Here is a 23,068-nt window from a genome sequence, read left to right as displayed (position 1 = left end):
TAGGCCACTATCTTGGGTCTCTGTGTATTTGTATCTTCTTCAGTATCTTATAAATTTCTGAGTACAGGTCTTTTACCATCTTGGTTAAATTTATTCTTCATTTTAAAAAAATACAATTGCACACGGCATTATTTTCTTAGTTTTATTGGTACCATATTTCAGATGAGAGCATTTTTTTTTTTAGCAATAAAGTATTTTTAATTAAGGTATGTACATAAGACATAATGCGAGTGCACACTTAGTAGACTACAGTATTGTGTAAATATAACTTTCCCATGGACTTAGAAACCAAAAAATTTATGTGATTGTGATATTCACTTTATTGCCATGGTTTGGAACCAAACTGACAATATCTCCAAGGTGTGCTGGTAGAACCTAGTGATTTGATAATTTAATGTTGCAATAAAATTGCCATTGTTGCACTAGCTAACCCCTCTGTCATGTTACATGATGAATCATTTCTTTCAGTGGTGGGAACAATTAAGATCTAGTATCTTAGCAAGTTTAATGCTTATAATACAGTTTTGTTCTCTATAATTACTGTATGTGTGTTAGATTTTTAAGACTTATTTATCTACTAGTTGCAAGTAAGTACCTTCTAATAACATCCTGAGTTTTTCTTGAGCAAAAGAAGCTCACTCGCCTGGCCTATTTGGCTCAGTGATTGAGCATCAACCTATGAACCAGGAGGTAATGGTTCAATTCTTGGTGAGGGCATGTGGCCGGGTTGCTGGCTTGCTTCCCAGTAAGGGGTAAGCAGGAGACAGCCAATCAATGATTCTCTGTCATCATTGATGTTTCTATCTCTCTCTTCCTCTCCCGTCCTCTCTGAAATCAATAATATATATATATATATATATATATATATATATATATATTTTTTTTTTTTTTTTTTTTTTTAAAGAGAAGCACACTCTATTCCCAGAGAAGAAATTCCTTAATAGCCTGCCTGGAAAGATTTGTCATTTGCTAATGACCAGGGACTGCTCAGTGTTAACTCTTCTCGTTTTATCATAGGGATTTTATTTATTTTTATTTGCTTGGTCAATCCTCTCCAGAGGGTATTTTTTCCATTGATTTCTAGAGAGTGGAAGGGAGGAGGAGGAGGAGGAGGAGGAGAGAGAGAAAGAGAGAGAGAATCATCAATGTGAGAAAGACACATCGATTGGTTGCCTTTCACACAGGCCCCAACCAGGGCCAGGGGTTGAGCCTGCAACCGAGGTATGTGCCCTTGATTGGAATCAAATCTGGGACCCTTCAGTCCTTAGCCAGCAGTTCTCAACCTGTGGGTCGCGACCCCTTTGGCGGTCGAATGACCCTTTCACAGGGGTCGCCTAAGACCATCCTGCATATCAGATATTTACATTACGCTTCATAACAGTAGCAACATTACAGTTATGAAGTAGCAACGGAAATGATTTTATGGTTGGGTCACAACATGAGGAACTGTATTTAAAGGGCCAGAAGGTTGAGAACCACTGCCTTAGGCCAACACTCTATCCACTGAGTCAAACTAGCTAGGGCAATTTCATCATAGGGGTTTTAAATCATGACTCTCCTGTTTGATTCCCAACACTTTATTTGATGTGTATGGGGCAGATAACTTATTGCTTGATTTACTGACGAAAGACTGCCATTGGACTTGTTGGAGGGAACTTCTCATCACCCAGAGGTCCTAGAGTTTGAGGTAGAAGTATTTATGATGGGACTGTGAGAGTCACCCTAAATAGAAAAACTATTTGCTCTGAAGTAACCACTCCTATCATGTTGCTGTATTTAATTTTATGTCACCTGAATTTCACCTCAACAAAGAACATTGAGCATGTGTTTTACTGCTTATGGAGATGTCCTTCTATATCAGGCACTGAGGTAAATGACATACAGCATTGTCTCAATGAATCCTGACAGCAACCTGGTGAGAGAGATACTTCTATTACCCACAGTTGTATCGGTGAGAAAACAGATGCTCAAAGAGGTTAAGCAAGTTGCTTAAGGTAACACAGCTAGGAAGGGTTGAAGGGTCAAGCAAGCCCAGGTCTACTTCTCTCCCCGATGATGCTGTACTGCCTCCTCTGCTAGTCTCTCATTTTTCAGGAAAACTGGAAAGATAATAAGGAAGCCAGCTAAGTCACAGTGAAATAGATGATTACTAAGGAACCTTTGTATTTCTTTTTTTGAAATTTCAATTACAGTTTTAATATTGTTTTCTATTGGTTTAAGATATACGGCGTAGTGCTTAGCAAAGTGTCCCCCTGATATTTCCAGTACCCAGCTGGCACCATACATAGTTATCAGAATATTATTATTTTAAAATGTTTTTATTGATTTTAGAGAGAGGAAAGGAGAGGGAGAGAGAGAGAGAAACATCAGTGATGAGAGATAATCATTGATTTGTTGCTTCCTGCATGCCCCCTCCTGGGGATTAAGCCCACAACCCAGCTCATGCCCTGACCTGGTGGACGATCAACTACTGAGCCACACAGGCTGGGCTATTGCAATATTAATGATTGTACTTTACATCCCTGGGACTATTTTGTAACTACCAATTTGTAGTTCTTAATCCCTTTACCTTTTCCACCCAGACCCTAAACCCCGCCCCTCTGGCAACCACCAGTCTGTTCTCTATGAGTGAGTTTCAATTTTGTTTCTTTGCATTTCTAAAATGGAAAATTAAATAAGGCAATGCACACCTGAATGGACCTTATTTGGAATTGTGCTTAGAAGAATATGTTTTTTTTAATTACTTAATTGAACTATGATATTTGATGTTATTAAAAAACTAGAGGCCCGGTGCACGAATTTGTACACCCACGGGGTCCCTTGGCCTGGCCTGCGGGATCAGGCTGAAACCGGCTCTCTGAAATCTCCTGAGGAGTCCCAGATTGCAAGAGGGTGCAGGCCAGGCTGAGGGACCCCATTAGTGCATGTTCAGGGCTGGGGAGGGACATGGGAGGTTGGCCAGCCAAGGAGGGACCAAGGGAGGGCTCCAGGGTGTGTCCGGCCCATCTCACTCAGTCCCAACTGACTGGACCCCAGCAGCAAGCTAACCTACCGGTCGGAGCTCTGCCTCCTGGTGGTCTGTGCATGTCATAGTGACTGGTCAACTGGTTGACTGTCTGCCCCCTGGTGGTCAGTGCACATCATAGGGAGTGGTTGAGCAGCCTTAGCATATCATTAGCATATTAACGCTTTGATTGATTGAACGGCCAACTGGACACTTAGCATATTAGACTTTTATTATATAGGATTATTGTTTTTGTTGGTGTGAAAAAAAATAAGGCAATGCACACAGAAACACTCTGCAAATTTAAAGTTAACTGTTTATTTGTTTATTAATTCATGTAACAAATGTTTACCCAGTGTTTGTTATATGCCTGCTCCTACAGCTTAGCATAGTGGCTGGATTCAGTTGATGTTACTGAATGACTAATTGAATGACTTTGTGAGCCCCTTCATACAAATATTTAAAAATTATTTTAAAACTGCATCAGTATAACTTATATGTGGTCCCTAGAGTAGTCAAATCATAGGGAAAGGAAGTAGAATGGTAGTTGCCAGGGGTTGGGCAGGAGGATGGGGAGCTAGTTTTTAATAGAACAGAGTTTCAGTTTTGCAAGATAAAGAGTTATGGAGATGGACTGTGGTGATGGCTGCACAACAATATAAATGTACTTAATGCCACTGAACTGGGCACTTAAAAATGCTTAAGCCCTAGCTGGTGTGGCTCAGTTGGTTGAGCATCGCCCCATGGGCCAAGAGGTCGCTGGTTCAATTCCGGGTCAGGGCACATGCCCAGGTTGCAGATTTAATCCCCAGTAGGGAGCGTGCAGAACACAGTTAATCTATGTTTCTCTCCCTCTCCCTTCATCTCTCTAAAATCAATAAAAAAAAATATTTTTAAAAATGCTTAAGATGGTAAATTTTATGTTATGTGTATTTTACCACAATTGAATATATTGATAAAAACTGCATTGGTATAAAGATAAATATAATTTTAATATTCAGATTCTTATACAATTATTAATGTATATAATTATACAATTATATTGCATGATAAACTATGATATATTATAAAAATAAATTATAGTTCCATGTTATATATTCATGTTTTTTCTGACTTTAAAAGAAATTAAAATGCCTGGTCGGTGTGGCTCAGTGGTTGAGCATCGACCCATGAACTAAGAGATCACTAGCTGGATTCCCAGTCAGGGCACATGCCCAGGTTGAGGGCTTAATCCCAGCAGGGGGCGTGCAGGAAGCAGCTGATCGATGATGTTTCTCTCTCATCACTGATGTTTCTATCTCTCTCTCCCTCTCCCTTTCTCTCTCTAAAATCAATAAAAACATATTAAGAAAAAAGAATCTAAAAAAAATATTAAAATGAAGGCATTTGTGCCAGCCCCCCCCCATTAGTGTCTACTGTGGCTAGTGCAGAAATCGGCCCTGGGAAGTTGGCAGCAGGGCGGAAAGGCATTTCTTTTTTCTTTCTTTTTATTGTTGACACGATTACAGATGTCCCCATATTCCTCCCAGGAAACGCATTTCAAACATTGGCATGCATCAGACTTCCCTGGGAAGCTCATTAGAAATGCACAGCCCTCAGCTCTGCCCACTGGGATTCAGATTCTGTAGGCCTGGAAGGTGGCCCAGGAGGTGTTCTCAGGAAGATGGTACCTGGACCATTCCTTGGGGGCAGTGGCATATCCACAGGTGGGGGCACCCCACACTTTTTAAAGTCCTGACTTGACCCCCTCATTTGATGGGTGGCTTTTGAAATTTTTCCACTTGTGGAGTCTATTTCTTCATCTTCTGTGTAGGGATGATGACACCCACCTTATGGTATCATTGAGAGGCTCCCTGGGTGCCCACAACTCAGCCTGGGGCAGCAGCTGAAACCTCAGCTCTGAGGCAATGAAGCGGGTTGTGCAAATGCTGTTGGGGAACACTGGGTGACTGTGGTGACAAATGGGCCGGTTCAATCAGAGGCAAGACATTGTCCAGAGGGGAGCATTTGCATCCCCATGAGAGGTTCCTGGGAAGAATGGATGGACAAAGATTCAGGCAAAGTGACAACTCCCAGCCCCAGAAATGACCTGCAAGAGGCTCAAAAGTCAGTAGGTGGAGGCGGCAGCTCTGTGTCCTGGGAGGAGATGTGGCCTGCACCAATGGGCTCCTTTCTCTCTGGCTTTGAACAGTAGGGAACACTGACCAACGGAGAGAGAGGGGATATTGCCAGGCTGCCTGCTTCTGACTACTTTGTCCCTTTGGACTTACCAAAGGAAAGGCAGCTCCCCACAATTATTAGTAGCTTGGAACTGTCCCTACATCCTGCCTATGCCTTCGCAAATATAGGCAATTCTCATTATTCACTGTTGTTACAGTCTATAAAGTTGCCCAAATAAGCAACCATTGCTCCCAGAGGAAATACTGTAAGGGATAGGTTCCTTTGTCATAACATTTTTGTCAACTGCTCAACATATAACCTTGTTTTTTTGTTTGTTTTTTTAAAGATATATATTTTCTTTCCTTCTTTCTTTTTAAATTGATTTCAGAGAGGAAGGGAGAGGGAGGGATAGAAACATCAATGATGAGAGAGAATCATTGATCAGCTGCCTCCTGCACGCCCCCCCCACTGAGGACCGAGCCTGCAATCCAGGCATATGCCCTTGACCGGAATTGAACCTGGGACCCTTCAGCCAACAGGCTGATGCTCTACCCACTGAGCCAAACCGGCTAGGGCCATAACCTTGTTTTGTGTGTTTCTGTTTAAAGATGCCTTAGTTAATACACACTGTTCAAAAATGTATTATTATTGTGAGTCACTAATATTAAACTTAAGGCCAACAGAATTATAACTCATGGCCAAAGGAAGCTTGTCTAGCACATCATTTTCTCTGTGAGGCACATCGCAGCCTTTTTGCCTGAGGAATACTATAGAGCACTTCAGAAACATGCTTAGGAAACATTTTAAACAGCAAAATTACCAACGAAAACAACAAACATATGAAAAAACATGGCACTAGGTAGACCTCAAAAATGAGGCTTGGTTGTAAAAAAATTATAGTTGACATATATCTGCTTCCTGTTGGTAGGTATCCTGATTGGTACAGAGAGGAAGAACATTTAAAAAAAAATATATATATTATTGATTTCAGAGAGGAAAGGAGAGGGAGAGGTAGACACATCAATGATGAGAGAGAATCACTGATTGGCTGCCTCCTGCATCCCCCTACTGGGGATCAGCCTGCAACCTGGGCATGTGCCCTTAACCAGAAGCAAACCTGGGACCTTTCATCAGTCTGCAGGCGGAAGCTCTACTCACTGAGCCAAACCAGCCAGGGCAGGAAGAACGTTCTTGACCCTCAGGAGCCCCTGGCGACCCTCAGGCTGTGAAGTCCCTCTTGAGATAAGGAAAATGGCTGTGATGCCTAATGGTTTGGAGTCAGAGATGGTTCATTTGAACCCCTCAGCCCTACTCCTTCTCATCTCTGTGATCCTGGGTAGGAAGCTACTTATTTTCTGTGTATTTCCTGTCCAATGGGCAGAATTAACGCCACCTTCACGGTTGTTAAGGAGACCAGTGAAATCCTGGTGAGCCCATGGCCGATGCTTGCAGTGTGGAGCAAGGGAGAGTGCAGACCCAGATCTGGTCCCACTTCCTCTCTGGCTCTGTGACCCTGGGCAAATGAGTTCACCTTCCTGGACTTCATTGCGGTCTCTGTAAAATGTTGGCAGGGCTATGCTGTGTCCATGTGACTGGTTGGCTCTGCCAAAAGGGTAATATTTGTGAGGGCCATTCTCCGCATATACGTGGTCAGTTCCATGAGGGAGGGGCCATGCCTCTGTTGGTCCTCAGTGTATCCTCCGCACTGAACACAGCCTCTAGAGCACAGTTGCTTAGGAAATATCCGTGGCTCGATTGAACACGGTCTATCCGACGTAGGCCACACCCTGAGACCTCCCCATGGAGAGCAGATTATGACAGCTTGGTGTGATGGGAGGGTGTCCACAGGCTAGGAGAACGGAGAGGAGAAGCTGGGTGGGTGGTTGCAGCTGGTGGGCTTCCTGTAAGAGGCCAAGCTGCAGCTGCATCCAAAAGGATGATGTTGGCTGCACTTGGTCTACTTGTGAGCTCCCTGAGATCAGGGGCCACGGCAATCTTGCTCACTGTTGCACTCTCAGTGCCTGGCTCAGAGCCTGAAACTTCGTAGGAGGGAAAAAAAAAAAAAAAAAAAAAAAAAGAAGAAGGAAGGAAGGAAGGAAGGAAGGAAGGAAGGAAGCTATGGATTTTGAAGGAGCTGTCTCCACCCTCGCCCCCCACCCCCAACCCCTCTTGCTAAATGGAGCAAAGGGCAGTGGAACTCAGCCCCAACTTTGCATTTGAGCTGCTTGGGGTCTGGGAGCATAAGTCTCCACTAGAGAGGGGGCTTCAGGGGAAGCTGCTTGACCTCACTGTGCCTGTTCCCGCAACTGGAAAATGAGGGTGATAATGACGCAGTGCACTGAGGGTATTGAATACGCAGTCACCATTCCACAGGCCTCCCACATGGGAACTCCTCTGTCCTTACAAGCCTTTGAGGCGGGTGCTGCCATTCTTCCTGGTTACCGGCAGAGTCACCTGAGGCCACATAGCTTGGAAAGGCAGGCTTTGAACCCCCAGAAACCTGGTACTCAAATCCATCCAGTTGACTTGCAGGATACACCGCTCCCAACGTGCCGTAGGGTAAATGATAGACAAACAGGAGATGTCGAATAAATGTAATGATTGTTCTTTTTAATTATAATTCCGCTAGAGGGCGCTCGGACGGAGGGTGAGCCAGGGGAGAGGGAGGGTCACCAGGCTGAGAGTTTCCCAGGGAACCTGCCATGGGGTGGGGTGTGTGTGTGTGTGTGTGTGTGTGTGTGTGTGTGTGTGTGTGGCGGGAGGGGGGAGGGGGTGCGCCTGCTACTTGGCTGCCTTGCTGTCCCCTTTTGGCTGCTGAGTTTGTGGGCGGGTCCCGGTCTTTGGCGGCGTGCGCGGGTCCCAGTCGTTGACCAGGCACTGCGCCTGCTGGTAGTTGACGTGCGGGTGCCTCTGGCGGAGGCGCAGGCGCACCACGTTGTAGTCCACCTCGTGCCCGATCCTCTTGCAGTTGAGGCTGCGGGTGAGGTTCCTGTGCGTGGTGTGCAGATCCTCCAGGTTCTTCTCCACGTGCGAGATGTGGCGCTGCAGCTTGTCAGTGCCCTGGGGAGCGGGCGGCCGGGTTGGGGGACCGCCCAAGAGGAGCCAGAAAAAGGGTGGGGGGAGGTGGGGAGGAGGGAGGAGGAGGAGGAGGGCAGGCACATCTGGGCCAGATGTGCGTGTGAAAGGAGCAAGCGGAAGAAACGGTGGGCCTCGGATGGGGGGTGGGTGGGTGAGGGGGCACACCTGGGCCAGAAGAAAAATAACCAGCGACAGGGCGGGGCTGAGAGAGGAGCCGGATCACGAGTGAGTGGGGCGGGTGCGGGGGACAGGGGTCGAGGGGACTCATTTGGGAGGTCGTGGAAGGACTGACAACTCGGGTGACAGGCTCTTCCCTGGGCTGCGTGTCCCTGGGGCAGAAGTCTTACCCAGGGGAACGAGAGGGGCGTACCTGGGTGAGGCGCGCGGCCTCCGGGAGCTGGGTGCCCACGTGTCTCTGGTACACGCGGACCAGGGGTCGGTCCAGTTTCTCCCGAGTCTCCAGGTGAGTTTTGGACAGAGGACCCTGGCGAAGGGCGGGGCGCGGAGCGGTGAGGCCCTCTGTGTGCGCGCATCCCTGCCCGGCCTCCTCCCCGCAGACCCTGCGCCCCCAAACCGCACCTTGATGAGGCCGCGGGTGATGTACATCTCCTGGTTGAATTTCGTGCACCGGTGGATAGTCCCCCTCATCAGTCCTACGGTCATGTTCATTCTTTCCTGGGTGGGTGGGAGCGCGGGGGGGCGGGGGGTCACGCCGGCTCCCCGTCCGCTCTCTTCCCGTGCGCCCCCCGCCCCCCTCCTCGGCCTTGGTCCTCTCCCACCCTGGCCCCAGCCACCACCTCCGAGCTGCACCTTCAGCTCCGTGGTCTCGCGCATCTTTTGGGCCAGCGAGGAGCACACGCCATCGCTTATCTCCAGCTGTTGCTCCCGGATGTCCTCCTCGTTCTTGGCCATTTCCTGTAAGGCGTCCTTGGACTCCATCAGCAGGCGCTTGGCGTCGTTCAGCGCCGCGGCGCACTCTGCAGGGGGTGGGACCGGCGTGGGTGCCAAGCCCTCCTCGCCCCCCCCTCCCGCCCCCTTTTGTTTGTTTATTTTGTTGTTGTTGTTGTTAATCCTCACCCGAGGATATTTTTCCATTGACTTTTTTTAGAGAGAGTGGAAGAGAGAGAGGGAAAGACAGAGAAGCATCATGTGAGAGAAACACATGGATTGGTTGCCTCCTGCAGGAGCCCTGATCAGGTCCCGGGCTGGGGGAGGAGCCTGCAACCGAGGTACATGCCCTTGAGAGGAATTGAACCGGGGACCCTTTGGTCTGCAGGCCGAAGCTCTATCCACTGAGCCAAACGGGCTAGGGCTGCATCCCTTTCTTTATGGCGGCCTTGGTAAATGGCATTAAATAAATATCAAAAATATAAGTTTTTGTTTTACTATGGTTGCAAATATCAAAAAATTTCTATATGTGACACAGCACCAGAGTTAAGTTAGGGTTTTTCAAAATGCTGACACATCGAGCTCAAAAGGTTCGCCATCACTGGCTCTAGGTGCAGTGGTTCTCAACCTTCTGGCCCTTTAAATACAGTTCCTCATGTGGTGACCCAACCATAAAATTATTTTCGTTGCTACTTCATAACTGTAATGTTGCTACTGTTATGAATCGTAATGTAAATATCTGATATGCAGGATGGTCTTAGGCGACCCCTGTGAAAGGGTCGTTCGACCACTAAAGGGGCCGCGACCCAGAGGTTGAGAACCGCTGGGGACAAGGCTCCAGGAAAAGGGGCAGCTGAGAAGTGGAGGGGAGAGGGTGGGCACCCACTACAGTGGACTCCTCTCTGAGGGGCCTACCTGGTGTGTATGCGCCCACAGGGTCTGAAGGAGGCGTTTTCAGACCCTGAGTGCTGGGGGTGGGGATGCGGGAGAGGTCCACCCAGGAGTGGCGGCCGGCCAGCTCCAGAACCTTGTCCAGGGGCTTGTTCATTAAGTCCACAGCTTGGAGCCTCTCCTTGCAGCAGAAGGCTAGGGTGTCTCGGCAGGAGGCCAGGGCCTGGGGGTGAGGAGAGGGAGAGAGGCCGAGCTGAGGGCAGGAAGCGTGCTGGGAGGGAGGGGGTGGCTGGAATGGATTTTTCTGCTGGGGGCTGAAAAGCCTTTCTGCCTCTGAACTGACCCTCTTTGGTTCTAATTGCGGCTGAAAAGAAGCGATTTTCAAGCCCAAGTTCAGTCACCCCACCCTCTCACCCTCTGTCCAGGAGCCTTCATGACCCTGGGAGTGGGGAGAGTAGGAGCAGCAGGGCCTGGTGGCCGCTTCCCTGTCCTGGGTGTCCATTGCTTAGGTTCTGTGTCTGGCTTTGCCCTGGCACCCTGAGAAAGCCCCGCCCCCATCGACTTCCCTCTCTGGACAGTGGAGAGGGAGCCCCATTTCCGTCTTCCTGTGCCATCCGTTTCCTCCTCAACTTGCATTCGCCTCATCCCTAGCCTCAGTCACACTATCTCTTCTCTAATGAGACTCAGGAGCCCTCTGCAGTCCTGAGTCCCTCTCTCTGATCTACTGCATCTGGACCTTCGCCTCATCCAAATCCTATTTCCACCATTATAAAATAAAGCATATATCTATAATAATAAAAGCATAATATACTAAGTAGACTGGGCAGCCGAACGACCTTCCAGACATCCTTCTGGACGACCTTTGTGAAGCTGTGGCTGTGAGGGCTGAGCCCCTTGCACAAATTTTGTGCATTGGGCTTCTAGTGTGTGTGTGTGTGTGTGTGTGTATATATCTCCTATCTAATAATAGACAAACATGGTAATTGGCCATACATTCACTACGTCTCCCATTGGCTAATCAGCAAGATATGCAAATTAATCGCCAACAAAGATGGCGGTTAATTTGCATACATAGGCGCACATGAAGGCGGCTCTGGCTGGAGCAAAGGCCTGGGTCCCGGGTGCCAGAGGGAAACCAGTGCCGGCAGCCAGGGGAAGGGAAGGCCTATTGCATGAATCTTTTTGTGCAACAGGCCTCTAGTATATATACATTTAGCTTTTAAAAAGCAGAAAATCCTGCCATTTGTGACAACATGGATGAAATAAGTCAGATGCTTAAAGACCGATGCTACATGATCTCACTTACTGGTATATATGGAATCTAACATAATTGCCGGGAGCTGGTCCATCCTTGCTGTTTCAAGGGACCTGGCATATATGGCATACTGTTCTTAATATGTTTGCTCACCTTCTTGGCACTATGTGTTTTAACCAAGGTCACCTCTTTGAGAAAGGTTGTTTCCCCAGGTAGGGATTTTCCCCTGAAGTTAGGGAGGGAATAAAACCCCTTAACTAAGTGCCAGGTGGGTAATTAATCACTTTAACTATGAACAATCATGCTTAAAGCTACATAATCTTTACTCCCTGGAATGGAGATAAGAAACGCCCTAACCTTTGGAATAGAGATTGATAGGATTGGAATCAACTGGTATAAATACAGATGTAACAAGACAACAGGACACAGAACCTAGACACAGAACCTACACAGAACCTAGAGACAGAAGAACTTCGCTGGAGAGAACATGGCAAAAGATCCTGGACAGAAACTGGCCACAGAACCTAGAGACAGAACCTAGCAAGAGAACCTGGCTGAAGAACCTAGAGACAGAACCTGGCTATAGAACCTGGATAGAACATGGCAAGAGAACCTGACTAGAACCTGGTGACTGAACCTGGCAAAAGATCCTGGACAGGACCTGGCTACAGAACTTGGTTGGAGAACCTAGCCAGAACCTGGCTGAAGAACCTGGCTACAGAATCTGGTGACCGAACCTGGCTGGGGAACCTGGCTGGAGAACCTAGCAAGAGAACGTGGACACAGAACCTGGCTAGAGATCCTAACCAGAACTTGGCTGGAGATCCTGGACAGAACTTGGCCGGAGATCCTGGATAGAACCTGGCAGGAGAACCTCTCTATGCTGATCAACAGAACCTGGCTGGAGAACCCAACTATGCTGATCAACTGAACGCTGCCTCTGTGTCGTTCCTTCTTCGCCGACTCCGTCCACACCTTTGGGGACCCCTGGACCTGCTGGGGTTGGACCCCAGCACATAATCAAACTTACAGAAGACAAGAGTAGAAGGGTGGTTGCCAGGGGCTGAGGGGAGGGGGAAATGGGGAGAGGTTGGTCAAGTGGTACAAAGTTTCAGTTATGCAAGATGAGTAAGTTCTGAAGGGCTAGTGTATAGCAATGTGCCTATAGTTAACAATACTGTATTTTATAATTGACATTTGCTTAAAGGGTGGATGGTAAGTGTTCTCACCACACAGCATAGTAACTATGTAAGGTGCTGTACACCTTAATTGTGGTGATTGTGACCTGCTGGTTCATAGGTCGATGCTCAACCACTGAGCCATGCCAGCCAGGCTATATGTACAATTTAAAATTGTTAATTATACCTCACTAAAGCTGGGGAGAAAAGGATACTTGACCTAAAACCCCAATCCTGCCCCTGGCTAGTCCTGTGCCTGGGTGGTGGTGGTGGTGGTGGGGGGCATCTCTCTCTGAGCCTCAGTTTCCCCACCTCCAATAAGAGACCGCAGTTTCTGCTTCACAGGAGTGCTTACAGGAGCTGACTCAAGGACTGCACAGGGCTTGGCACAGAGAGGGTGTCCACTGTTATTCTGAGGCCCAACTCCATCCCGCAGAGCAAAGCGGAAACCCAGTGAGTGTCAAGTCAGAGTGAGTGGTGGGTGGGCTGAGAGGTTTGTTGTTGTTGGTCCCTAAGGTCAGAGCGGTTCGCTCCTTAGGCAGCCAGGGGTACCCCTCCAGCCCTCTTCCCTGGGTCCCAGGTATTCCCGACCTTGAGCATGACCTCTGATTTTTCCATGTCTTCCTCCATTTTCCTCTTCATGCTCTTTAACTTCTCTCTCTCCAGGGTAAGCATACTGTCGGCTTTGTCAGGGATCTGGAAAGCGAGGAGAGACTCTCTCACGCCCAGGAGGGTCCACAGGAGAGCTCTCCTTCCAGGGTGGGAGAGGTTTGCCAACCTCATAAACTCTGGGTTTCGGGGATGGCGTCAGGGGTCTCTCTGAGAAGACTTTATCCTTTCAGGGGGGCTAGAGAGTGGGGCTGGGTATCTCCCTTTTACAGGTAGGAGTCAGTGAGCTAGGGCTGGGGGTGCCCCTTCCTTGCGGTACCCCCCCCCCCCACGCACCTCCCTGGCCAGTAGTGAGGAATTTCATTATAGGGATGATGAGAGCTTGCCTTTTTGGGGTCTTACTCTCTGAATTTCAGGGCTGGAACTAGGAAGACCACCCTGTGCGTGGGGTCCCTCCCCAGGGAGGCTATAATGTTCCCGCTTTGGGGTTCAAGTCTAGGGGTTCACTGGGAGGGAGGTTTCATAGGACTGGGACTAGGTAGGAGCTCTCTCTCCCTGGCGGGGATTAGCTCTTGGGTGTGGGGGCTGGGAGTCTGAGGGTCTCAACCTGTAGGCAGGACCTGCTCCTTTATTTTCCCATGAGGCCTGGGGAGGGTTTCTCACTCACTGGGGCTGGGGACAGTTTTTGTTTGTTTTGTTTTTGTTTTTATAAACATTTTGAGGACAGTTTCATGGGTTGGGACCAGGACATCACCCACTCTTCTCAGCTGCACCTTTCACTGGGCGTGGCATTGAGGGTCTCAGGGCCACAGGCAGGTCTCACCCGGGCCTGGGGGCTGGGTGGGTGACTGCATGCCTGGGTTGGGGGTTGTGAGTTTCTCATCTTCCATCTTCTCTCCCTCACGGGGGGGGGGGGGGGGGGGGGACACGGACTGGGAGACATCCCATCTGGGATAAGGGGACTGAGGCTCTCATCCCCCCACAGGGGAGGAGGGGGTGATCTCCTTCCCTGGGCTGGGGACCAAGGCACCTCATCTTGGGGGTGTCCTCATCTTCTCGGGCCCTTGCTCACTGGAACTGGGGCCCGGGATGGGTGCTCTCTCTGCGGGGCGGGTTTTTCCCAGGGCGAGCTAAACAAGGCTTCGGTCTTGGCGACTGGGCTCGGGTGGGGGAGGGGTCTCCCACCTTCTCCGACTCGGGCCGGTAGCCCCGCAGCTTGACGCTCTGCTGGTTAATGAGCAGGCCCTTGCGCACCTCGCTGAGCCTGTGGTCGGTGGCCTGGCGCTGGCGCTGCAGCAGCTGCAGCTGCCCATTGATCTGCTGCTGCGCGCGGCCCAGGCGCGCGGCGGTGAGGCGCGCCCCGCGCACGTGCGCCTGCACCAGATCCACGGTCTGCAGGGCGCGCGCGTCGCGGTTCAGGGGCAGCGGCAGGCGCGCGTGCCAGGCCGGCGGCTTCATCTTGCTCTTCCACAGCGTGACGCCCTCGCCCGGCGGCGGCGTCTCCAAGGTGCCCCCATCTTGGAGCAACTGCACGTGGAAGCGCCAGGGCTGGATGTAGGCGGCCTTGCAGAGGTGGCGCGCCACGTTCGGGTCCCACACGCTGTCCTTGGGTTGCCACATGGCCACGGCCTCCTGCCCGCAGCGGTCGGTCAGCTGCTGCGCCTCCAACATCTTGGCCTGGGCCTCCTCGCGCCATTCCCGGGCCCCGACGCGCGAGCTCTGGCTTTGCTCAATCGGGGGTATCAGCACGGGCATGGCCCCCTGCTTGGTGCCCTGCCTGGGCCGCGTCCTACACGGGGAGAGGCAGGGACACTCAACTACACGCACTTCTTTCCAGTCCTGAAGCGTGAGTGAAGCAGAGTCCTCATCACAATGACCGCGGTGACAGGAGAGCGCGTCGGAGTTCCAGAGGTGGAGGAGGGGGAAGGCGGCAGGGAGGCGCTAGATGGAGCCTTTGGAGCTCTGCAGAGGTGGCTTGGAATCCTAGCTCCTGGAGAAAGAGGGCCTCATTTTACCCGCCTCTCCCTGTTACTTTTTTTTTTTTTTTAAATTTTTCCCTTTATTTCGTACCCTGCAGCAACACGGGCCTTTGTCCTGCTCTTAGGACACGCTAAGCTCTTCCTCCCTTCAAAGCTTTGGATTTGCTGTTCCCTCTGCCTGGCATACTCCTTTCCCTGTTCCTCCCATGGCTGGCTCGTGCTCAATCTTCAGAACCCAGCGCAAACATCGCCATCTTCAAGGGGTCTTCCCTTAGCAGTATATCTAAGCCTCGCTCTCTCCCATCACTCAAGATTTCCAGCGCCAGAAACAGAAAAGATGATCTCACCATCAGAATCACAGTAAAAAATTCAAAGAAATACAGAGTCCTGTCTGAACTTCCTGTTTCCATGGAGGAAGAAAAACAGTTTCCCACTGAGACTCATATGGGGAATCCCTCCACCATAGGGAGCAGGCTAGAGTCTGGGGAAGAAAAAAGGGACAACTACTCTCTCTTATTCCCCACTCTGTCCCGCCCCCCTAATTCTCCACCTCCTTTCCTCTCAGCAGTGGCTTCTTTCTTGGGTATTTGGTAGGTGCCTCAAACCATGGTCAAGATCCTAGAGCCAGACAACTTGGGTTCAAATTATAATTCTGACATTTGCCATCTGTGTGACCTTGGGAAAGTCACTTGACTTCTCTGTGTCCCTTGTCTCCTTACCCGTCAACTAGGATAATGGGATTGTGGCATGGGTTAAATGAGTTAATAAGAGTGAAGTGCTTAAACAGCGGCTGACGGAGAGTAAGCACCCTGTAAGTCAGTGGTTCTCATCCTTCTGGCCCTTTAAATACAGTTCCTCATGTGGTGACCCAACCATAAAATTATTTTCGTTGCTACCTCATAACTGTAATGTTGCTACTGTTATGAATCGTAATGTAAATATCTGATATGCAGGATGGTCTTAGGCGACCCCTGTGAAAGGGTCATTCGACCGCCAAAGGGGTCGTGACCCACAGGTTGAGAACTGCTGCTAAGTGCTTACTTTTCATTTTTATTCACTGAATGAGTAGATGAATGAGCTTTTCTAATACCAGGAGATGCACAGAGGGTTTCACAAAGAACCAGGGAGATGGCTTACTTGGGACAACATTCAGCACTCAACCGTCCATCTTGGCTTTATTCATTTAGTGCTTCCGTTTTCCCAACTGGAGCATTTCGCTGTCTTGGTTCGCTGCCTGGCGTATGGAGTATTTCTGTTGGGTAGTGTTGTGCCAAACTACCTTGTGCTCTTGTGTCAGATCTACACAAAGATGATTTTGGCTTCAACATAGGTCTGAGGTGAACTTCATTATGGCTATGGGTGGAGGTGTAGTCTGTCCTAGTCTGGCTTTTAATTGGTTCAATGTATTCATGCCAACAAACCCCAGTGTATACCACCATTGTCCGAGCATTGAAATCAGTATATGCCCTGCCCATTGTCAGTCCACCAACTTCTCACTTCCATCTTCCAACCCCAGTTTGTATCAACTTCTAAAACTCTCCTCTGGTTCCTGGTTTCGATGGTCCGTTTTGGACATTTTTCTCTAGTTTGACTCTAAGCCTGTGTTTGTGGACAAGGCAAACCACCTTCTGCTTTCAAAGCCTGCTGATCACAGCTTGGGTTGGCAGATTCTATAGACTGAAAGCTTGTGTGCCCCCCAAATTCATATGTTAAGTTCTAATGCCCAATGTGAGGGTTTTAGGAGGTGGGGCCTTTGAGAGGCAATTAGGTCATGAGAGTGGAGACCTCATGGATGGGATTAACACTCTTATAAAAGAGACCTCAGAGAGCTCCCCTGCCCCTTCAGCCATGTGAAGACAGTGAGAAGACAGCTGTCTGTGAACCAGGAAGTGAGTGGGCCCTCACCAGACACTAAGTCTGCTGGCACCTTGATCTTGGACTTCGCAGCTTCCAGATCTTTGAGAATTAAGTTTCTGTTGTTTCCAAGCCACCCGTCTGTGGTATTCTTTATAGCAGCCCAAACAGACTAAAACAGCAGGTGCCTGGACGGAACCATAGTCGGGCTGGGATTAGCTCTCAGTCTCTCCAAGACATTTAACTGCATGTGGCTGAACAGAAATGACACTCAAAAAAAAAAAAAATGCTACAGGAATATATATATATATGCCAAACCTGGGAAAATTTTTTACTATTACAAAAACTCAAATGCCTCTCTTAAGCTAACAAATACGCCTGTTTTCATGCTGTGAAAGTAATGTATGCACTGAATCTATGCTGCCTAGCCTAGTTTCTGGCATAAACCCAGAAAAATATAGTGAGGAAAAGAAAAATCATCTGCAATCTCATCACCCAGAGATATCTATTCTGAACATGTTTTGATTTCACTCTAGCTATTCCCTGAAACTCTTTCCCCATATACAGGGGTGGGCAAAAGTAGGTTTACAGTTGTTTGTATAGAAAATAATACAACAAATAATAAGTAATAACACAAGAACAAACTCTGTGTTTCACATACTCACAACCATAAACCTATTTTTGCCCACCCCTGTGTGTGTGTGTGTGTGTGTGTGTGTGTGTGTATGTATTTATACACATCTCCCTCCTCCCAATATACTAATGCTCAAATATGTCTAACTCAGACCAATGGGGAATAATATTTGTGAAATTAGCTCTCTGATTTTTTTTAAAAAATATATTTTATTGATTTTGTACAGAGAGGAAGGGAGAGGGATAGAGAGTTAGAAACATCGATGAGAGAGAAACATCGATCAGCTGGCTTCTGCACACTCCCCACTGTGGATGTGCCCGCAACCAAGGTACATGCCCTGGACCAGAGTCGAACCTGGGACCCTTGAGACCGCAGGCCGACGCTCTATCCGCTGAGCCAAACCGGTTAGGGCAGCTCTCTGATTTTTATAATGAAGGTCGTTTTACAGAAATTCCTTTGTGAGGCCATCTTTGCTGGGACCACCTATTCTATGTTATGAGTATTACAAAACGGGGAGCAGAATTCTGTCCTTGGATTAAATAGAATGAAACTGCAGGATGTATGAGGAAGAAAAAACCTTCTAAAACTTCTAGCTTTTCTTTCCTTTTTTCCTTTGTTATTGCACGTTGATGTCCTTCATTCTGAAATCTTGGCAGGTAATTATCAGAGACCCCTTTTCCGGTTCCCTGATGTCTTCCCTTCTGGGGCACCAGGTCCTACTTTTAGTAGGTGCCCCCTTTCTCTTGGAGATAATCACACCAGTTGGTCTCTCATTCCAGGGGGATATGACCTAGAATCCGTTTTGTCTTTGAGAAATGAGGTCGCTTTCCTGGGGGAGGTGTCAGGAGAGAGTGGGAAGCCCCAGGCTGGGAGGGGAGGTTCTTCCTGGCTTTTACCAGTCCCTCTTGCAAAGATGGTAACCCTGCTAGTTGGTGAGGAATAAGGACTGGTCTGTATGGCTCTTGTCCCCATCTGTCCCCTAAAATGGTTCAGGCAAAAGTTAGTCATGTCCTCCTGCAATTCACAAATTCCACAGTTTCTTTTCTATCCCATTCAACTTGACCTGTAGGTAGAATTTGAAATTGTTTACTAGCTGAAACTTGAATCTCCTCCCCTGTACTCTTTCACACTTTTCCCTTTTGCCTCTGATCTTGCTTCTTCACTGGCTGGTTGTCTGCCAGCCACCCCCTCAAGTATAGTGCTCTTCAGTCTTAAAGATGGCTCCCAGGGCCCCCATCCTCCGGCCTTCATGCCCTGTGTAATCCCCTCCCTCCCTTGGCATGTAGGTTGGATCTAGTTCTAACCAATAGAGTGTGACAAACATTAAAGGATGCTCCTTCTAGGATTAGGCGATAAGACAGTGGTTCTCAACCTGTGGGTCGCGACCCCTTTGGCGGTCGAACGACCCTTTCCCAGGGGTCGCCCAAGACCATCCTGCATATCAGGTATTTATATTACGATTCATAACAGTAGCAGCATGACAGTGATGAAGTAGCAAACGAAAATAATTTTATGGTTGGGTCACCACATGAAGAACTGTATTTAAAGAGCCAGAAGGTTGAGAACCACTGCTCTAAGAGATCATGGTTTCTACCTCGCTCTTTCAGAAATGGAAAGACCTTGTGGCAAAGAATTGAGGGAGCCTCTGGCCATCAGCCAGCAAGGACCTGAGGTCCTCCGTCCAATATCCTGTGAGAAACTGGAGCCTGCCAAAAACCACGTGAGTGAGCGTTGAAGTATACCTTTTCCCAGTCCAGCCTTCAGATGAGATAACAGCCCCAGCTGATGCCTTGTCTGCAACTTGGTGAGAGACCCTGAGCCAGAGGACCCAAGTAGGCCATGACCAGATTCCTGACTCACAGGAACCCATAAAATCAATATTTGTTGTTTTACGCTGTTAAGTTTTGTGATTGTTATGCACCAATAGCTAACTAATGTATTAGGTTCCCATGTTCTAGTCACTTCTCATTCCTCACCTTTCCCTGGAAAAGCTCATCCATATTAGTGGATTTAGATGTGACTTATTAGATTAGGGCAACTGTGGCTTTAAGACCAGTGGGTAGGCAAGTGCCCAGTTTAGAATAGGATCCAAGTTCCTACCATAATCTGCAGAATATCAGTTCCTTACCACCTGGCTCCTGCCCACCTTTCCTCCCCCATATCCAAACACTGTGTCCTTAGATCATTAAGTATCATCCATGCTGGTGCTCAGACGCACCAAGTTTATTTAATCTCATGGGCTTTGTGCTTGCTTCCCCCCACCCCGTCAGATGTTCTGAATTTTCATATGGCTTACTCCCTTTCATCCTTTAGGGTTTTTTTTGGTGTGTGTGTTTTTCTTTGTTGATTAAGGTGTTATATATGTGTCCATATACCCCCATTGCCCCCCCCCCCCATTGCCGCCCCCCTGTTGTCTGTGTCCATTGGTTAGGCTTATATGCATGCATACAAGTCCTTTGGTTGATCTTTCCCCCTTACCGCCCCCCCGCCCCACCTTCCCTCGGAGGTTTGACGGTCTGATCGATGCTTCTCTGTCTCTGGATCTGTTTTTTCTTCATCAGTTTATGTTGTTCATTATATTCCACAAATGAGTGAGATCATGTGATATTTATCTTTCTCCAACTGACTTATTTCGCTTAGCATAATGCTCTCCAGGTCCATCCAGGCTATTGCAAATGGTAGGAGTTCCTTCCTTTTTACAGCAGTGTAGTATTCCATTGTGTAGATGTATCACAGTTTTTTTTTATTAATGGGACTCTTATCGCCCTTAGTCCTCACTGAATCTATGCTGCCTAGCCTAATTCCTGGCGTAAAGCAGGCCCTTCATACTTATTTTTTGAATGACTGAGTGATGGTGGCTCTGCCATACTTGGACATAGTCCATGAGTGGACTAACCAAGACTCTGCTGCTTCTGCCATGGACATTTGTGGTCTTTGCAGATGTAATTAGTTATTACACCAGGTTATATTGCAGCAGAGTGGAACCTTAATCCAATGATTCTTGTTCTCATAAGAAGGCTACATGAAGACACGGAGACATACAGGGAAGATGGCCACATGAAGAAAGAGGCAGAGACTAGAGTGATGCATGTATAAGCTGAGGAACACCAAGGATTGCCGGCAACCACTAGAAACTGGGAGATGCAAAGAAAGGATCCCCCTCCTTAGAGCCTTTGGAGGGAGCAGGAGTCTGCCAACACCTCCATTTCAGACTTCTGGCCTCCAGGTTTGTGAGAGAATAAATTTCTATTGTTTTAAGCCACCCAGTTTGTGGTAATTTGTTATGGAAGTCCTAGGAAACTAATATAATGACATCTGTCTCTTTAGTCGGAGGTCCCTTGCCTTCCCTGGCCTGTCTCTCTATGGGGCATTCACCATCACCTGTGCACACTGAAAGCACCTCTTCAGTGCGCAAAGAGCAGAACCAGAGAGAGGCAGCTGTGTTCTCTCCTGGTGTTCTGAGCTCATTATCATTTTCTTCTTAAAAAAAATATTTTTATTGATTTCAGAGAGAAAGGAAGAGGGAGAGAGAGATAGAAACATTCATGATGAGAGAGAATCATTGATTGGTTTCCCCCTGCACGTCCCCCACTCCCAGCCTCCACTGGGGATTGAGCCCGAAACCCGTGCCTGTGCCCTGACTGGTAATCGAACCGGGTTCTCCTGGTTCATAGGTCAATGTTCAACCGCTGAGCCACAATGACCGGGCTGACCTCATCTTCTATATGTTAGTTTCCCACCTTAATCTTAACGCTCCTGTCATTTCCTGCTGGACCCTCCTTTAAGTCAAATCCACCTGCCAGATTCCTGGAAACAGGGAGCCCATTGATATGGTCCACACAGATCCATCCATTACCTGGGGTGCAGAGCAGGTTGGAGATGGGTGGAGGGTGGCCTTGGGGATCCACCATAAAATCTCTTTTCTAATGGTTGATTGATTGAGTTATTTGACAAACATTACTGAGCTCCTGCTCTGTGTCATCACTGGACTTAGAACCAGGAGCCAAGAGTGATGAGAGACAAAGTCCCTTCCCTTATGGAGCTTCTCATCCAGTGGGGGAGATGGAAAATGAGAAACTAAAATAAGCCACCAAGTAATTGGGTGAAGAGCAGGCCACTGCAGCCTGTCCGTGGCCACTTCTCAGGTGCAGAATGCTGTTTCCGGTGTTGGCTGGCCCATCGGTAGCCCAATCATGGCTGGGCGGGAAGAGGGCAGCCCTGTGAAGGCCACCCCACTCCACAGCAGCTCCTTAGGGTGGACGTTGGTGGGAATACAGGGCTGCAAGGAGCCATACCACTTTTCTGGCATCCTGTGCCAACCTATCTGTTGGGAAAGATGCATTTGATGCTTACCTACAGAGGGTGAAAAATCAGACAGGCTGATTTATACTGGGATTCTGGCCCAGACAACATCTGGTGTGAAATGTTTCTCTTATTCTACAAGTGTGATCAGCCTTGCCTTTCTGTCATACATGCTGGCACAGAATAATATCAGATTTGGAAGCCTGCCTTTGCAAATCTTATTTTATGGCATCATAGGACGCTTTATAGTGGCCACCCCAGCACTGCTTCTCTTTGTTATTAAAAGGGTAGGCCATTGGTTGTGCCACGAGGCCACAACAGACACTTATAAAGCCATTTCTTATATTGTTGTGCTTTCAGAAATGAGTACAGTGTTTCACCAGAATGACATGAAGATTCCAAACAGCACACACTAATATGTGTTCACTACATTTTATGCTAAAGCAAAACCACTGTTAGTTAATCCAGGTCTCTTTCCAAACCCTGAAGACTATGACCATCTAATGGGCTATGACAAACCATTCACTTTTATATGGAAGAAATCAGTGAAAACAAACAAGTTAAAGATGAAAAATGAGTCTACTGTTTTGATATTTGTGCTTGACTGTGATTTATGTTCCAATGTATAATACTAACATTACCGTGACCTTTGTTTCCTGTTAAAAAATAAAATAAAATAAACCACTGAGATCATGTCTGATAGAAGTAATTGCTTAAGGTGCAATAAATCCTCCTCCTCCTCCTCCTCCTCCTCCTCATCATCCTCCTCCTCCTCATTATCATCATCAAATAAATACCATCATAAGCAGGACAACAAACTGCCAAAATGACATGATTCTATTTTTAAAAAACATGGTAAAATATACATAGCATCAAACTTACCATCTTAACCATGTTAAATGTACAGTTCAGTGGCATTAAGTACATTCACATTGTTGTATAGCCCTCACCACCATCCATCTCCAGAACTTTTTCATCTTCCCAGACTGAAACTCTGCCCCATTAAACACTAACTCCCCATATCCCTCCCCCGGACCCTGGCCATTCCACTTTCTCTCTCTGAATCTGATTGTTCTAAGTGCCTCATATAAGTGGAATCACTCAGTATTTGTCCCTTTGTTTCTGGCTTATTTCATTCACTCAGCATAATGGCCTCATGGTTTATCCATGCTGTAGCGTATAGGCATGATTCTAATTTCGATAGGAAAACTATCCTTACCTAAAAGTAATCCAACT

General features: G+C 48.0%; 1 protein-coding gene and 1 pseudogene across 1 annotated transcript; one reads left to right on the top strand and one right to left on the bottom strand.

The window, feature by feature from the left end:
• Window positions 1-7,945: 7,945 nt before the first annotated feature.
• CCDC105 (coiled-coil domain containing 105) lies at window positions 7,946-14,818 on the bottom strand. The gene is made up of 7 exons (XM_036302453.1): window positions 14,249-14,818; window positions 13,046-13,150; window positions 10,046-10,244; window positions 9,053-9,219; window positions 8,822-8,917; window positions 8,613-8,726; window positions 7,946-8,224 (listed from the first exon to the last, which is right to left on the bottom strand). Exons 1-7 carry the CDS (start codon window positions 14,816-14,818, stop codon window positions 7,946-7,948), a joined length of 1,530 nt encoding a protein of 509 aa, XP_036158346.1.
• A 4,321-nt stretch (window positions 14,819-19,139) lies between these two features.
• On the top strand, window positions 19,140-22,409 carry LOC118652556 (annotated as a pseudogene).
• Window positions 22,410-23,068: the final 659 nt, after the last annotated feature.

This window comes from Myotis myotis, unplaced genomic scaffold, assembly GCF_014108235.1.
Source record: "Myotis myotis isolate mMyoMyo1 unplaced genomic scaffold, mMyoMyo1.p scaffold_m19_p_32, whole genome shotgun sequence".
NCBI lineage: Eukaryota > Metazoa > Chordata > Mammalia > Chiroptera > Vespertilionidae > Myotis > Myotis myotis.
Note: the sequence above shows the minus strand (reverse complement) of the source record. Positions and strands in the feature narration are given on the sequence as shown.

Bases quoted from the DNA above. Each gene is read 5' to 3' on its own strand.
- CCDC105 (XM_036302453.1), bottom strand. From the start codon at position 14,818: ATGCCCGTGCTGATACCCCCGATTGAGCAAAGCCAGAGCTCGCGCGTC. The intron at 13,151-14,248 runs GTGGGAGACCCC...CTCGCTTTCCAG, and splicing joins ACCGGCCCGAGTCGGAGAAG to ATCCCTGACAAAGCCGACAG. The intron at 9,220-10,045 runs GTAGGCCCCTCA...CACCCCCTGCAG, and splicing joins TGTGGGCGCATACACACCAG to AGTGCGCCGCGGCGCTGAAC.